General features: G+C 39.7%; 1 protein-coding gene across 2 annotated transcripts in view; it reads left to right on the top strand.

The window, feature by feature from the left end:
- The window catches only part of MYPN (myopalladin), a 75,030-nt gene that overhangs the window by 44,687 nt on the left and 12,159 nt on the right, over positions 1–18,184 (top strand). For both annotated transcript variants that reach the window (XM_060286128.1, XM_030862366.2), the window contains 4 exons: positions 5,419–6,009; positions 6,385–6,523; positions 16,103–16,324; positions 17,647–17,796. In XM_060286128.1, coding sequence (XP_060142111.1) covers positions 5,419–6,009; positions 6,385–6,523; positions 16,103–16,324; positions 17,647–17,796 — 1,102 coding nt within the window. The remainder of the gene's footprint in view (positions 1–5,418; positions 6,010–6,384; positions 6,524–16,102; positions 16,325–17,646; positions 17,797–18,184) is intronic.

Genomic DNA, 18,184 nt, shown 5'->3' with positions numbered 1-18,184 from the left:
AATTACTCTCCTTTAAAGGAGCCTTCTTAGGACTTACCCAAAATCACCTGCTTATATCTCATTGGCCAGAACTTAGTCACATGGTATATTAAGTACAAAGGAAGCTGGGAAGTGTGGTCTTTAGCTGCACATGTTGCTTCCATGAGTAAAATCAAGTTCCTTTACAAAGGGGAGAATTAAGTAGTCAGCCAGCAGTATCTACCACATGAAACTTTCAATGAATATAAAAATTCTTTCTACTAAATGACACCCTCTAATAATCCAGTCCTCAGCAGTATATAATTCTTTAATATTTTTTGTCTTCCTTAAATTTTCACCTAATTGTGTGAATGTAGGTTTGTATTAGTAGAGGTATGAATATGCATGTGCATGCTCACCTCTCTCTCTCTCTCTCTCTCTCTCACACACACACACACCCTTTGTGAATCCACAAGCCTACAAAGTTTTCTTACTGGTTTTAACCTTTCAGGTTTTATGTTAAAATATATTGACTCAATAATCTTGAGGATACAATTTTCTGCTTGTTCCTTCAATTTGCCATTCATACAAAAAATAGAATTCTTATAGATCTTAAAACTGCAACAGAGAGGGAAGCTGTCATTTTTCAACACTGTATCATCAAAGCCTAGATAATTCAGACTGACATTTTCAGCTTGAATATTAAGCTATTTAGAGAAGTGACTCTTCATCCTGGCTACACTCTAGAATGAAATGTGGAGCTTTTGAAAAATATTTATGCCTTCCATCCCAGTTGAATGAGAATCTCTCCACAGATTATTTTAATGTACAGCCAGGTTGGAAAGTACGGGTGTAAAGTTGGAGAACCAGAGTTACAACCCTTTATCACCCCACCCAGCCCCCTACACACACCCCTCCACAGCCAGGAAAAAAATAGAAGAATTAACATTTAAAGTGAGTAAAATGTCAGACTAAAATCAGAATGTACTGGGTAAGCCTATACTTTGGGGCAAGTGTTTCTTTAGAGCAGTGGTTCTCAGTCCTGGATGCAGACAAGAATCACCCAGAGCCTTGCTATTCAAAGCACTGGCATCACCTGGGAACTTGATAGAATCACAGATTCTCGTGCTCCACTCAAGACCTACTGAATCAGAAACTCTGGAGGTGCGGCCTGGAAATCTATGTTTTAACAAGCCCTCCAGAGGGTTCTGAGGTTCACTAAAGTTTAAGAACTGACCCACATTTAAAAAGATTATAATAACTATGCCTGGATCCTTTCCCAGGCCAACTGACTCTCTGGCCAGTGGTGCCTAAATCAGTAAGGTTTGTCTTTTATGCTCTCTGGGTGATCTAATGCACAACCAGCGTAGTTACCACTGCCAAAACCACAGCTAAAAGCTGACTGCAGAGACATATTTACCCAGAATTAGTTATCCTAATCAGCAATGTGCTAGCAAATGTTTTAACTACCAGCAGAGGTGGGGAAGCCCTGATTTGTAGCATTTGCCAGTTTCCTCCCACCACGGCTGATTTCAAGCTACTAAAGAAAAGTCATTAAACTGGGAACTGGGATGAGGTGTATACAACCTGCCCTCCAGAGCCATAGAGAGCTGGCTCCAGCACACAGTGCCCCAAGTTGTTGTTGCCAAAATTGCCTTCAAAAGTATTTGATACAGTAGCCCAAGTTGTTCTGTTGTGTTTGTCATTAAGCCTTGACATTTTATCTCAACCATTTAAAATCCCTAAGAAATGGACTTGAGGACACGGGGAGGGGGAAAGGTAAGCTGGGGTGAAGTGAGAGAGTGGCATGGACATATATACGCTACCAAACGTAAAATAGATAGCTAGTGGGAAGCAGCCGCATAGCACAGGGAGATCAGCTTGGTGCTTTGTGACCACCTAGAGGGGTGGGATAGGGAGGGTGGGAGGGAGGGAGACGCAAGAGGGAAGAGATATGGGGATATATGTATATGTATAGCTGATTCACTTTGTTATAAAGCAGAAACTAACACACCATTGTAAAGCAATTATACTCCAATAAAGATGTTAATTAAAAAAAAAAATCCCTAAGAAATTCTTTTGTATTCCAGAAACCACATCAAGAAACATGCTTATAATTCTGAAACTCTAATTTTCTTACAAATCTTGAAATTGATATTTGTAGTTCAGAAACTGAAAAATATAATAGCCACCATTTATTGATCACTTATCTGATTTAGGTGATTTATCTATCAATTCTCACAACAACATGAAGAGATATTACTTACTCCTATCTTACTTATGAAGTAATCAGGGTCAGAAAAATCTAGAAACCTCCCCAAACCACACATATAATCAGTGGCAGAGCCACGATTAGGACCTAAGTCTATCTGTCTGCAGAGGGCATATTCTTGAGCAGCATGCTTGAGCTAAGTTGTGGCAAAAGAAAAGATATTTTCAGGGAACCCAGGAGAGTTGATAATCTACAGAAAGAAAACTGGATACAAACCTGTTTCAGAAATCCTCATAGCAACAAGAAATGAGCAGCTGAGCTTATAGCAATTTATGATAGGCTGTTATTTTGAATTAGAGAGGTTGCTCAGGGTTTTGTAATTAACCTTTCCTTCCTTTATTCTTTCATTGCACTTTGTACCTTCATTATTAAATAGTAAGTTCCATATGTTACCTGTAAATAACCACTGGGTATTTGTATTACATATATGTATAGTAAGATTTTTGAGCCCTGAATAGCTCATACTATCCCAGGCATATCTGTATCTCCTACAGTACCTAGCAAAGTAAACATACAGAAGATTCAATAAAAGTTTGTTGGGGCTTCCCTGGTGGCGCAGTGGTTGGGAGTCCGCCTGCCGATGCAGGGGACGCAGGTTCGTGCCCCGGTCCGGGAGGATCCCACATGCCATGGAGCGGCTGCGCCCATGAGCCATGGCCGCTGAGCCTGCGCGTCCGGAGCCTGTGCTCCGCAGTGGGAGAGGCCACAACAGTGAGAGGCCCGCGTACCGCAAAAAAAAAATAAATAAATTAAAAAAATAAATAAATAAAAGTTTGTTGAATACTGGAATTGACACCTTGCCCTTATGTCATGAATAAGCAAATTGAAACAGCTGTTTTAAATCCCTTCTGAAACAAGACAGTTTAATAAAATTTGGGGGAAAAAACCCTGTCAAACAAAAGAAGACATTATTCTCAAATGAATTCTTCCAGAATCTTAGATAATCAAAATTATTCGATGCTGTATCTCATATATCATTATGTTTAAAGTTTGTGACCCTCTACGATCCGATATACTGCATTAAATGATAAGGGCTAACATGCTGTTTAAAGTCTTACTTAAAATTAAAAGCTGGTTCTTAGCTTTCATTCAATGGGAGCTAAAGGAAAATAAGAATCAATCAATACCAAACGACTTCCTGGCCCCTTTTTTTCATCCTTATCTTTCTAAGATTACTTAGTTTTCATATACTACTTTTTCTACTTCCATAACCACAATAAAACATTTCTGCAATACCATCAAATTAAAAGTTACTCAGACTACAATACAAACATGTCCTAAAAACCACATGGCATTTTCTTTACGCTACAATAATCACAGAATGGGACCTGCCAAATATGAGATCCATTAAAAATTTAAAGGTTTTATATTTTCGTGCCATTGGGAAAGTTAACACCAGCAGAAACAACGTTATTGTATATATTTTTCTAAGGATAATCTAACAGATATTTCTGCTTCTGTTGATTGCTGAATCTTTCATCTATGATGGAATGAAAAGATTTAATTAATTTTAATTATGTTACTTTATTCTCTCAGCTTAAATACTTACTTCTAAAAGGGAGGAAGAAAGTTACTGTGCCAAGTGGCTATACTTCTAAATTCTTAGTTTTCACAGTTGAACAGAGGACAAGAATTTTCATAGTTGAAAAAAGAGTATGTAGCATTTGACAGCAGTCATGAAAGTGGAGATAGGTCTCTACTTTGTGAAGTTACTTTTCCGTATACTGTGTATCAGAAATGTTAATGAAGGCAAGAGAAAAGATCTTAAACTCCAAGAATTTTTTTTAAAAATCATGACTATATTCAATATCCTGTGATAAACCATAATGGAAAAGAATATTTAAAAAAAAGAATGTCTCTATGTGTATAACTGAGTCACTGCTGTACAGCAGAGCTGGCACAACACTGTAAACCAACTATACTTCAATTAAAAACAAAATTTTTTTTAAATCAAAGTTTGGAGAACTTTCTGCCTCAACTTTATTGCTGCTGGTGTTGACTTTCCCGATGGTATGAAAACATAAAACCTTTCATTTTTAATAGATCTCATGTTCAGCAGATCACCTTCTATGTTCCAAAACATATTTTCAAAGAACATAAAACCACGGTGGGCTTGAAGCACTGTGGTCTCACTTGTGGCTGTTCCTATGGTTGTTTATTCAAGAACAGATTCTCCTAAACAGCAAAGTTTGACAGCCCTGACAACTTTATGCATATATGACTTTTAGACACTTTCGTTTTCCATTTTCTTTTTTTAAAAAATTAATTAACTGTTTTGTTAAGAGGAAGTAAATAGACTGTGGGACTTAAGGCAACTCATATAATGCTTCTGTGAGTCAGGTTCCTATAAATGGAGAAAGCGCTCCCAGCTTGATCTTTTTTTTTTCTTTAGGCACAAGAAAAGTCTAAGTAATGTTCATAATTACGGTGACCATATAATCCATCGTTCAAACCATGATATTTTTGAGAGTGAAAGAGCACAATTAATAATCATGCCAGGAAAACAGTCATAAAGCAGGACTGTCTAGAATGAATCGAGACATATGGTCACCTTCTCTATAAAGCTTTGTTGTCAGAAGAGGATGAGAAACGCCAAGACACATCCAGTTGCTTTGTTAAAGTTTGCTCTAAAATGAGGCACAGTGAAGAATATAGCACATTCTCAGGGAACTCAGCCCCCCTTAGTAACTCACACCAGTATGTAGCTCAGTGCCTTCTGTCCCGAAACAGAGATACTATCTGCTCATCTCAGAACTTTGAGCACTTCCAACAAGAGGACCATTTTTCTATTTCTTCTTTCTAATTTATAACATTCTAAAATGGGGCTGCTGTGTTGCCCAACTCCAGGGTCACAACACAAAGAACACAACGTGAATGACGCCTCTTGGAGTTGTGCATCATGGTGGCCTTTCCCTTCTTCCTGGCAATCAAACAGATTTAGAAAGAAGGAGAGACAGGGACTTCCTTGGCGGTCCAGTGGTTAAGACTCGCCCTTCCAATGCAGGGGGCACGGGTTTGATCCCTGGCCAGGGAACTAGATCCCACGTGCCCGAATCTGATCGGCTGGTTTCTGGCAACACTGGTTGTGTGTTCTTAATCGGCATCAAACAGCCAACAGCCTGTCTATACAGGCTGAGGCGATGGTGACGGATTTCTCTTCTCTCTCCCCACTCTTGTTTTGCGTGCAGAGATTCCAGCCAGCTACAACAGCTTCACAACCAAGTCTTACTGGAACAACAGCAGTTGCAAAACCCATCTCCTTCATCTCCTAAGGAGTTTCCTTTCAACATGAGTGTTTCGACCTCCACTGCTGCCCCAGCGGTGACAATGTCCGGCAAGCAGGTGAAGGCCCCTTCATCACAGACATTCAGCTTGGCCCGGCCAAAGCACTTCTTCCCCTCCACAAGCACGACTGCAGCCACCGTGTCCCCTTCCAGCTCTCCAGTGTTCACCCTGATCAGCACTCCTCAAGCCATGCAGAGGACAGTGAGCAAAGAAAGCCTCTTAATTCCTCAGCCCTCGGCGCAAACCAAATCTCTCGGAGGGGTTTCGGTCCAAAACGAGCCACCTCCTCCAGGTCCGACAGAGCCAGCACAACTGCCACTCACATTTTCCATGGCCAGCGGAAACCAGTTTCAGCCCCACTGCGTGTCCCCAACTCCTGTCTCTCCCACCAGCCGGATTCAGAACCCAGTGGCTTTCCTCAGCTCCGTCCTGCCTTCTCTCCCTGCCATCCCACCCACCAATGCCATGGGGCTGCCTAGAAGCGCACCATCCGTGTAAGTGTCATTGAGGTTTCTTGATGTAAAAGATGTCATTTAAGAATGGACCCATATAAGAGTAGCTTGGTCTGGGACAGGACTTTCATTCAGTGAATTCCTACATAATCCAATCTCTTCGACACAAAATGGATATTGAACACCTTAGGACAAAAGGACATGATTACTTTAAATAATGTTTTTATAATTTAAATACTGAAAACACCTTGACACACAGATTTTCTGGGCAGTGCTCAAGGTTTGCTCGCAAGATGCACTCCGTAAGTGCCTGATGGCTCCTGGCTCTGGTTGCCATGCCAACCACTCTGGTTTCTAGGCCTCTGTACCCTGGCCAGTGCTTTTCATGAGTGATTTAGGTGTGAATTTATTTTACAGGCCATCCCAGGGACTAATGAAGAAACATATAAAGTCTTCCCAACCAGTGAATGATGATTACATTCGTGAAACTAAGAATGCAGTGATTCTAGACTTGGGGAAAAAAATGAATTTCAGTGATGTCAGACCAAACCAGCAGGTAAGATTGTTGGGTTCAGACGGTTTACTGGAATTTCTTTGTAAGGAATGTTAAGTTTGCTTAATTCAGTCCTTGGATGCTCAGGTCACCTGACCTTGGTGAAGCTGACACTGCAGTTTTGGAAGGCAAAGCACAGACTGTCCATGGTTCACGCAGGAAACTCGTCCACATGGATCCACAGGTCTTGATTTAGCCCGGTAGTTAATTCAGTTTACTTGTCTACGTGCGTTTACTTAGAATAGTGTATGTTAAGGAGAGAGACTAGATAGTCTGTTTTCCATTCCAACAATCCTCAGCTCAGTATTGGCAAACACTGTCACATCTTTGAGACATTTCAATATCTGAGCCTTGAGATGACCTAGACTTTAAGGAACTCTGGGGTTCCAAGCCATCCTTTATCTGGCTGCTTCAATCTAATGTGCTTGGGGGTTTGCTCACCAGTTCCTCTCAATCTTTACATTAGGTTGAAGCCCGTGAAATAGCCATTAGCCAATATCCTGTGTTTCAACCTGTACAACTCCCTGCTTTCTAGTAAGTGTTTACGCGGAAGGAGAAAAAGGAAAGTCATCTGTAAGCATCACATAAAAGAAAGACTAAGTATTTTATTGGAGCCATTTATTTTTGCTTTTTGTAAGGTGGTTATTTTTTAAATGCAGATTTACATTTTAATAATCTAGCTCTTGGTTTATTTCCCCAGGTGGGAACTGATAAAATCTATTTTAAGTATAACATAAAATTTCAGTGAAAACTATATACCAAATATTGTGGAATTTGTGACATAAGTGACCCCTGGAAACAAGGCTCCAGACTCCCCTGACCATATGCTGTTTTCCTTCATGTTTCTATCTCTTACTTCCAGTGGAGCCATTGATATACAGTATTTTACTATTGTGTTATATGTTGGACAATTTTTACTGAGTGGATTCTCTTGAAAGTAATGCTTAAAATGCTTAAAATAATAATGCTTAAAATAGCTTAAAATGCTTTTTAAAATTGACTTTAAATTATTGACTTGAAGCAGGATATTTAAGCTTGCCATAATTGAGTACACTTTTCATGTATTATCTCGTCAAATTACATATATTTCTGGGAGGCAAACACCAACGTAACTATTCTTCTCTTCCATCTTCTAGACAGAGAAACTGAAGCACAGTTGTCAAACTGTCAGTGGTAGAATGAGAACCAGAGCCCTGGTCTCCAGGACACTTTCACATTTTCCCTGAAACTCTGCAGCCTTTTTGCAGTTTTACGACAAATACCTCCAAGCCCCATAAACGTTGCTCTGTCTAGCACAGATTTGTTTTCCTATAATACTGTCATCACAGTGGTGCTTGTTAATCCTTCTAAGTGTCATTGAAATCAGAGCTGTGTTCAGCCTATGTCTTTAACAACTCAGACAGGGAGCAATTAGAACCCTGTAAAAATGATACCAGGTCAGCACACAGGCTGTTTGGTTTTACTTTTATGGTTACTCTGTAGGTAGATCCATGTTAATCCATTGCCCCCACTCAGAGGAAAGTAGGGTTTTTCTCTTAATTACCTGAAATGTGAGTACATATAAACATGAACTTCCATGAGTGGAGTGCCATAAACCCAGCAGGACTCCTTATTAAACCTCCATCATGAATTATCTTCAGGGCTCACAGCAGGAACTTGGAGTCTCAAAAAGCATCTCAATGCTCTCCATATTTCAGTGAAAACTATATACCAAATATCTGTGACACATCCGTGTTCTTCTGAGCGTTATTATGGTATATTAATTACAGAATTGATCTTACACAGCATTCTAGGCCAGGGATCATGAAAGCCAAGCTGCATAAATGCAACTCAGGAAACTAAGAAGCTGTCTGAGATGGAATGCTTGCATTAGGTTGGTAGATGTTGATTCTGAGAAAGTTTTGAGGAATAAATGATGACCATATTATAATATTGCTTTGTCCATTGCTGCCTTGGGAAATGACAGTGAAAAAGTCATGAAGCACTGTCTAAATGTATTGTGGCCCACTGAGGAAGTTAAGAAGAAGAAAATTTGCTGAGAAAAAGTGGAGAACAATCATAAAGAAACATGGGTATTGACAGCCACCTCCACCTGCATTTTGGGGACACAGGGGTCAAAGTGATCTGTTTTCTTACTCCCATATTAGCCTGCACATACGAGGGGGAAGCAAATGATTCCTTCTGAAGAGTATGCATTTGTTTTGTTTTATCTTGCTTTGACCACTTTTAGGTCCAGAAAGCTGGACTCTCTTGCCCTATGTTATTCCTAAGCAGATGAAGAATAGTAAACGTTCTAAAGCATTTACATGTTACGTTGAGCATGAACGTAAACCAAAGGTCCTTGAACAATTAATATTATTGACTATAAAAAATGTCCTCCCCAGAACTCCAACTTCTAAATTAATGCTTTAGAAATAGGGTTTCTTTGATGTATCTGCCACCTTGTATTTTTCTGCTGTAATACTTCAGCATTTATCCTCAAGCTCATTTTATATAACATCTTCAATTAGCAACTAGCATTTGCTGGTTGACTCTTAGGACTTTGTGTGATACAAAGGTGTCATCCTTTCAGATGTTCATATTTATTAAACTGTTTAGCTTTCTAAACCGATAAAGATTTATAGATTTTAGGCTGCATCATTTCTTATCTTGAAGGGTATCATTCACCACCAGTGGATCTTCACTGGACATCACTTGGTTTAGGTTAGCAAGGTGAGTCTGAGAGGTCAGAGGAACCCAGGATCACACAAAATGTGATGGAACCTTCACAACCAACGATTTTAATGCATACATGACTTAGTATGACGTTCTGCTCCCAGTAAATAGTTGGTGACTGTTAATGTCTAAAGCGCACACACACGCACATTTAATGTCTTATTTCAACTTTCCTCCTTGACCTCATTTCTCTGGAAACTTTCCCATCTCTTTATTCTGCTCCTCCCCCCCATTTTTTAAATGAAGGCTTCATTAAAACTGCCTGTGGTTCCCAGATACTACCCTATATGACAGAGGGGGGAAAAGATAAGTACCTAATTCTTGCTCTGCCTTTTTTTCCTCTAATCTCCTTCTTCTCTAAACTGCTTAGTCATTTCTTCTATTTAAATCTTACCTCTTTCATCTCTGACCATGAATTCTTTATGAAAATTCTCTCTTGAGGGCAAACAGTTCTTGCGATCTGTTCCTTTTCTAATAAGAATTCAACGTAGTCATTGGCCTTATGTCGCTCACTGTGGGCACTGTAGGACCCTGGGTGCTGGAATAGTGAAGTGTCCCCATGTCACCTGCTGTGGGCCCACCCAGGATGCACCAGTCACAAGCTCCCTGGGAGCGGGATTGGCAGGGGGTGGGAGGGGGTCTTGTTCATTGCTGCACCCCTGCTGTATCTGGCCCAGAGTAGGGGCTCAGGGAATATCTGCTGAATTAACTCACAACTTTGGGATTTACATTAATTTCAGATAGGATAACCAAACTTTTGACCAAGGGGAAAGTTTTGGATTTGTTGCATCTGTATGGAAAATACCTCACTTAACTATAGAGATTCTGATTATACCTAATTATAGACATTATCTACTATGATAACAATCTATTTTAATCAACTGACTAAAAAGATGAAAGCCTTTTCAAAAAAACACACTGAAATTAAGCAAAACTCTGGTGTTAACTGAACATTTAAGTATAAAATAAATCTGTGAACCATTTAGTAATTATTTATTCTTAAAGACAAAATCTGGATTTAAAGTATTTTTATGCTCCTTGAAGGTAGAGTGTGTGTTTTATAGAATGCCGTGTCCCCAGTGCCTACTATAGTATTCTAAGAATTTGGCAGCAGGGACAGGGGGTAAGCCATGAAGCCTGGTTATTTCTATTGAAGGACGCATGTAGTATTGGATAAATCATAAAAGAAGACATCCTCTGTGTAGGTTAACCTCCAAGTTAGTCTAGGAATCTCTTATCTGCTGTCCATACTGTGGCTCACCCAGGAACAAAAGGAGAATACTTTCTCTAACACATAAAACTTCTTTTAGTGAACACTGTACCCAGAGTTGGTTGGGAACCCTTTGGGCAGGCTCTTCCAGCTGGTTTGATCCTATCTGATTATTTGCCCCTGAAGCCCAGACTCAGACCCAGAGTAGAGGAAGCCAGCAGCACGCTCAGGGCAGTGAGTGCCAGATCATGGCCCACGTTTTGGAAATTTGGAACCTTGGCAATGCCGTATCTGATTGGGTTGTGTCATTACACTGTGGTTCTTAGCAGGAGGAAGGCACTCTCCACCACTCTGACAATTTGAAGAAAACTTCTGCAGATGTGTCCCAGAAACCAAATGCCTCAAGTTGTCAAACTATCGGCCTTAAGAGGATTATCTTTAAAGAAAAAAAAAAAGGAATTATATTTTCAAGTGGCATACTCTTCTGATGTAATTTTTTTAGCTTTTCATTTTCTTTCGTAGAGCAACTGAAATTCTATGCAATTCATTTTCACTTAAGGTCTTTAACATAAGCCTGGAAAGGATGGGCCATATGTCTTTGACTTGCTTGCCATACAGACCAGATTTACACAGAAAAATATTCTCTCCTTTGAGCACAGACATCACCTACAAGGAGCTGATGCAGAAACTCCTACTTTTACTCACAAAGGGGACAAGGCAAGGGAAAATGGAGAACACAGCCCAAATCCAGTTCTGGAAATTCAAAGTGTACAGCTGCTGACAGTAGATCAGTAGTACAACCTTTGTGCAGAACAGTGCAGAAAGCACATTCAAATTTAACTTAAACACACTGCTTGTTTGCAAATGTCCTTACAAAATCTGAATCCCATCAGTCACAACTTGGCATGACAACCTTGATTTATGTACAAGAGGATTAGTTATCCTTGGAATAACCAACTCTTAGTTGCAAAGCACTACCAAAAAAAAAAAAAAAAAGAATTCCTGCTCTGGGGATGGTGTGCATCTTTGTAAACATCTCAGTGGTAAGGATTCACTGCTTTAGAAACAGGTCACATACCCCTTGCCACACAGTTACATGGGTTTCCTTGTTCCTGAGGTTCAACTTCCCAAATATTTTATGAAATCTCTCATGGAAACTCCTTGACCTACAGTACTCTTATTTTGTTGTGCAGCTGTAACTTATACATTATACCATATAACTGGTACCTTCAACAACTGTATCTTAAAAGCAATTTTATTTTTTTCTCCCTTTATCCCTTTAAATTTATCTAGTGGGGCTAATCCTTCCCCTGGCAATCTCAAATGTGAGGTAATCTCAAAACCATTTTGACCAATTTTAGTTCATATAAGGTTCTACATTTACTTTGTTGCAAAATACAACCTTGATCGAGTAATACAAAATGACCAGTCCTTGTGGTAACCAACACCCCAATCCTTATTCAAAAATAAGATCCCACACACAAACGCCCCCATCCACACCTCACACCGCACACCCCAGGGACCTCTACAAATGGGAAATCTAAAGCCAGGAAGGAAGTATGGCCAGCTTCTCTCTTTTTCACTCCCTCCTCCCCTGCTTCACTAACTGCTGTTCCCAACTCCTTCCTTTCCCAGCCACAGAGGGACAAAAGCTGACTCCACACTGGCTCTGTCTCATATGTGGCCCATATGTGTATGACAGGAACCATCACAAGTCCTCTGACCTGACACAGTGCAGGAGTGTGGGCCACTGAAAGCAACCTTCAGCTTGCCCACCAACAAAAACCCTCCTTGCTCCTCACTCTACATTTCTTAGGCAGGAGTCAGATACCAATCCACTGGAGGAACACAATAAACACTACAAATGGGTCTATTTAATCTCTCTCAACAAACTGGAGGTGAAAGGCAGGTACTCTGGGGGTAGAGGTGGAGGTGGAGGTGGGACACTCACAGACATTAATAGCTCTTTCCAAAGTCTTCTCACTGGATTTTCTCCCTCCTGACTCTTTCGTATCTCTGATGAAGGTGAAGAATATCAATCATCTAACCTGTCCTTAAGCACCTGCTTTGAAATTTCTGGAGGATACCTTGTCTCCCAACTCACTTGTTTTTTGATATCTAACTCATCTTGGTGCCTCAGCAGAATACAACTGTATCCTCAGTACATAGTTACAAATGGTATATTTTAGATAACTCATTGAGTGTTCTGTTTTCATCACCTCCCAACCTGTAGTACTGGTAGAATAGTAAATACGTAACCGATATGTGTACATTTATAGAAAAACAAAACCTGCGGATTTTCATCATATTGCTTCCATAGTTCCTTTGGTTAAATCAATTCAAACATTTATAAATTCCATAAAATCAGGTCCCAACTTGGTAAAATCAAGTTCCTAAAAATAGCTGTTTGGAATACATGGAGACAATGTGGTATTTGTATTCTCAGGCAAGTGCTCAAAAGCCTTAGGTATCACCCATTTGTTCCTCAAGTATAGATATAATCATAACTTACCACAATGTACAGTAATACTTGTTTGGAAAAATTAGATCATACTTTCAATATAGAATTTCAGGAATTCATTTCCCCCCCCCCCCCCATAGTAACTCTGACAATGTAATTAGCCAGGAACTTACCAGCCCTCACCCATCATGCAGTAGAAGCTGCAGAGAAGGTTCTTTAGCTTGGAGCAAGGACTCCACTAAAATAGTGGCTAGAGGCGGTATGCAATGGATTGGGAATTTGGGGACTTAAATGAAACAAGATGAGAAGCCATAAGAAGCTAAGACCCCTTGCCACCCTCACAAAAAGCCTGGGTTATCCTGAACTCCAGGATCTGTGTGTGAGGTTTGCAAACTATATGAATTATGCTTTTGACTATTATTTTTAAAATACTACAGCTATTTAGCACCTACCTCACATAGTAAGAGAATAAAATGACTCATTGGTTTTACTCCTAAACATCCAAAAAATAAACAAATTTGCTAAAAGGAAAAATAATACCCATTTAGGAGCATGAATGCAATTCAACAAGGAAAAAAAATATATTCCTTATGGGATTTTAAATTGTCAAGACTAGGAAACATTTCAAATTTGTGGGATTAGTTAATGTATTTATGGAAAATATACTCGCTGTATAGTATTAGGTTGAATAATTTGAAATTGCTGATATTTTTACCTCTTTTAACCCTCAAAAATGGCAATTTCATGTAGTTCAAACTAATAAGTAGATAGTTGGAAGCTTTAAGTATTAACTTTAAAAAAAACAACCCAAAATGTAGAAAATAGTCTTAATACTTTTAAACCAAATTGGGTTTCAAATTAGAAGTGAACAATCTTTTACTTTAATTAGTTTGTTTATCTGATTAAAAATTAATACGCTTCACTGGAGATGAATCATTTTTCTACCCTGAAAGAGCTGTAGATGTATTTTGTTCACCCAGTCTGAGATGAGGCTGAGAGGGAAGATTTAAAATTGGTTCTAAGAAATTAAAACCAAGAAACATTTGGTGTCCGTGTTTCCTAAGTTCCAATTCTGCACAAATTCAGGCGATGATATGTATAAGACAATAGCTAGAGGACATGAATGATGTGGTTTAATAGCTTGAGAACATATCTCATGAGTCCTGAACTCAATTACTCTGCCTATGACTAGGGGGCAAATCAGCCATGTGCTCCCAAATTCCACTTTAGGGGCATCCTAGAACCATCTCCATGGGGCCTACCTAAATCATAAAATTATGGTTAACTAGAGTCACAAGTTTAACCAAAGGGCTCACCCTCACCCCAAGCACATGGCTCCAGATTCCTCAAAGATACAGTAGTGTTGGAACAAGTGATGGCTCCCATGTCGTTCATGTATTCTTTCATTCTTCAGATACTCATGGAGCACCTGCCATGTAGCAGGCACTCACTATTCCATATATGGTTGATATCGTGGGATGCAAGACAGACAAGAGCTCTGTTTTTCTGATGCTAACATTCTAAGGCTTAGATATATTCAATCATTCAATCAATATACAAACAAGAAAAACACTAGACAGCAGTCCATGCTCTGTAGAGAATTAGAATTGGGAGTTACTTTAGATGAAGTGGCCTGGGAAAGTTGCTTTAGGGAGGTGACATTTAAGCTTGATAGAATAGGGCAGGATAGGCAATCAGAGGAATCCAGGATAAGTTCTAGATTTAGGTTAACTCGGTGCACTCAAAGTGTGGTCTTAGACCTGTGCCAGTCTGCAAGCTGTCATCTCTCCACCTTGAGATAAGTATGGAAATTGAAAGTAACCATTAAGAAATTTCTAGAGCATTTGACAGAGAAATTTTATGTCTACTGAATATAATAATTCTGCATGCTTTTTCTATTTTATTTTTCTAGTAATTCATTTTTATTTTATTTTTCTAGTAATTCATTTATATTTTGGTTGAAAAATCTATTGAAAAAATAGGGGTTTTTTTCAGGTTGAAAAAATCTATTTTTAAAATCTGGTTTTCACCATAGGTAATGTGAGAAACACCAGCTTAACCACTTAACCAAATGGATGAAGAGTGGTGCCAGTTCCAAAGATGGGGAAGGGCAGGGTAGGAGTATCTTCCCTGGGGGACAGAAATCAAGTGCATGTTGTTTGGACCATGCTAAGCTGGTCCATGGGTGCACCCATGAGGCACCCAAGCCATGACAGAGAGTATACTGGTGGGTATATGACTCTCATGATGTAGAGTAGATCACTGGGCGTATGGGTTCTGGGGAGAGACCAGGCTGAGACACATGGATTTGGAGTCATCAGCATACAGAAGGTATCTGAAGCTGTGAGACTGGATGAGATCACCTAGAGCAGAGGAGGAAGAGCTAGTAAAGGAGACTGATAAGGACCAGCTAGGGGAAGAGAAGGAAAACCAGTAGGGTGTCATGGAAACCAACAGAAAAAAAATGTTTCAAAAAGGATAAAGTAGCCATCTGTGTCTAATGCTATTGAAAGGTCAGGTAAGGTAAGAACAGATAAGTGACAACTTATCTGTGGATCTGGCAAATGTGAAGACCCCGACAGCAGCAATCTCAGTGGAACTGTAGGAACACAAGCCTAATTGGAGTATGTTAGTGACAGAACAGGCGACAAGGAAATGAGGCTGTAATAATAGAAAATTCTTTCAAATAGCTTCATCGTGAGGGCAGCAGAGACACAGTGTAGGCAGACATGGGGTCAAGGGAGATTTATTCAAGACAAGTTTTCCTCAAGTATGCAGACGGGAATGTCTAGTAGAGACAGGAAGCTGGTGATGCAGGCATGTATCAGAATGCAGTTCAGAATAATTTTGCCAAAATACCACAAAGGCAGCTCTATATATTGAAATGGACACTATTAGTAGCTACAAAAATTATATTCCATCTTCATTCCATTCCCTACAATATTCTACCGGGGCTCCATGCTGAAGGTGAGGAATCAGGGTTCACTAGGACAGTTTGGGATTGTAGTAGAAACACAAATCTCCTTCAGTGCTCCATGATGAGGAACTGGAAATGGAACATGCCTGGTTTACTGAGGTTCCACAATGTAAATCTAACATTCGAATCTTAAAAAGTTTCGTCCTCACGTTGTATTGATGAACACATTCTTCCTCACCCACAGAAACTGAAATTAAAACATGTTTGCCATTTTGACAGGAGTACAAAATTTCAAGCTTTGAGCAGAGGCTGATGAATGAAATAGAGTTTCGCTTGGAACGCACCCCTGTTGATGAATCAGATGATGAAATCCAACATGATGAGATCCCCACGGGCAAGTGTATTGCTCCCATCTTTGACAAAAGACTCAAGCACTTCCGGGTCACCGAAGGCTCTCCAGTGACATTCACCTGCAAAATTGTTGGGATACCCGTCCCAAAGGTAGGGGAAGATGACCAGCCAGTTGGCCAACCAACAGTGCAAAACTATAGACAGTGCCTTCAAGAAAGTCTTACCAGACTCTAGTGCAGTATCTACAGAGGGAATGAAAATCAATACCAGAAAATTAACAAAGCCCAGGTAATCTGACTAAAAAGATACAATCAGGAATAGAATCATTAAATAGCCAGGCAAAAACAAAATCAGATAACTTATGGGTAAATTAAAATTTTTATAAAAGTTGAAAATAAATTCCTTAGTCATGATCCTCTATTTTGGGCTATTGATTCTCTCAACCATCAAACTCACCAAACTGATACTTTTCTTTCTATTTAACATCTGCTGAATATCTACAGCCTGCCTGTTGTACAAAGTGAGGTATATTTGTATTATTACTGTTAGGTTGGTAAATGCCAAAAATGTCACATCGTTATCACTGGCTGCTGAAAAATCTTATGAGTCACCAGACTTTTTGGCAGTCAGCTGAGAGAAGAATTTACACCCAGTATGTCTACAGCAGGGAATCTATCCACTCTACTTTCACAAACATTAACATGGCGTTAGTATGTATGATTAGGTAACCAGGAAAGGTAGAGAAGGGCAGCTGCAACCAGTACTTTAACTCCCCTGTCTTTGAAAGATCTCCTTGATACATGCATAACTTAACTTGAAAACTATGTATAGTTAAATTTTAGTCAGAGGAGAAATTTAGCAATTTAGCAATTGAATCCTGGCCTCATTCCATTTGGTATAATAAACGATACTATCCTTTCAAGTAAGGTCAGCTATTCTAGGCCCTGAGATCTCGGACTTCAGGAGACTTGAGTTTGTAAAAGGATAATAGGAAAAGTTCCAGGCTCCCGGTTTTAATTATTTTGCCTCTGAAGACATGTCTGGTCCTTAGGGTGGCTTTTTAAGTAATTATAAATATAATAAAAATAATCAAAAGCTTTATCTCAATCTTAAATTATACATAATTTCTTACTTAAATATTGTATATGTACAAGTGGAGGAGCATATTATACTGTCATTTGTAATATGTTTAAAAATTGTTTTCTAAGTGTTGTATAAGGGATGGGTTACTAGTTGTAGAGATGGCAATCGATCCTTGCCTTATCCTACTCCTTGTACCATTATCCTCTAAAGATGTACAGAACAGGGACTCCCCTTGTGGTCCAGTGGTTAAGACTCCACGCTCCCAATGCAGTGGGCACAGGGTCCATCCCTGATCAGGGAACTAAGATTGTGCATGCTGCATGGTGCAGCCAAAAAAAAAAAAGATGTACAGAACAGTGTATATTCTCCTTGATTATTTTTCACTTCAGGTTTACTGGTTCAAAGATGGGAAGCAGATTTCAAAAAGAAATGAGCACTTCAAAATGAGGCGAGAAGGAGACGGGACATGTTCTCTGTACATTGACTCCACCACCGGCGATGATGACGGCAACTACACCATCATGGCGGCCAACCCCCAGGTAGAGACGCAGGGTTCCACGCTGTACTGCACTCAGGAAGGAGTGGTTCATGTCATTGTGAATAAACCTTGAGAAGTGCAAGTTACTAAGGATTTCTGAGGAGAATGAATAAGAAGCATAGAGACTGTGTAACTAGAGCACAGTATCACAACTTATAAGACCACTTAGCCACTGATGGGTCACGCCACCCTTCAGCCTTTGTCAAAGGACATTAGTAGTATCTACTCACTAAGTATATGCCCCAGACCTATTGGAGTAAATCTTGTTTTGATCAACTCATTGACTCTCTTGAAGAGTCAACAAATTATTCTATCAAAGAATGATTTGCGAGCTTCCCTGGTGGCGCAGTGGTTGAGGGTCCGCCTGCCGATGGCAGGGGATGCGGGTT

This window comes from Globicephala melas, chromosome 16 (assembly GCF_963455315.2).
Source record: "Globicephala melas chromosome 16, mGloMel1.2, whole genome shotgun sequence".
In the NCBI taxonomy this organism is placed as follows: domain Eukaryota; kingdom Metazoa; phylum Chordata; class Mammalia; order Artiodactyla; family Delphinidae; genus Globicephala; species Globicephala melas.
Note: the sequence above shows the minus strand (reverse complement) of the source record. Positions and strands in the feature narration are given on the sequence as shown.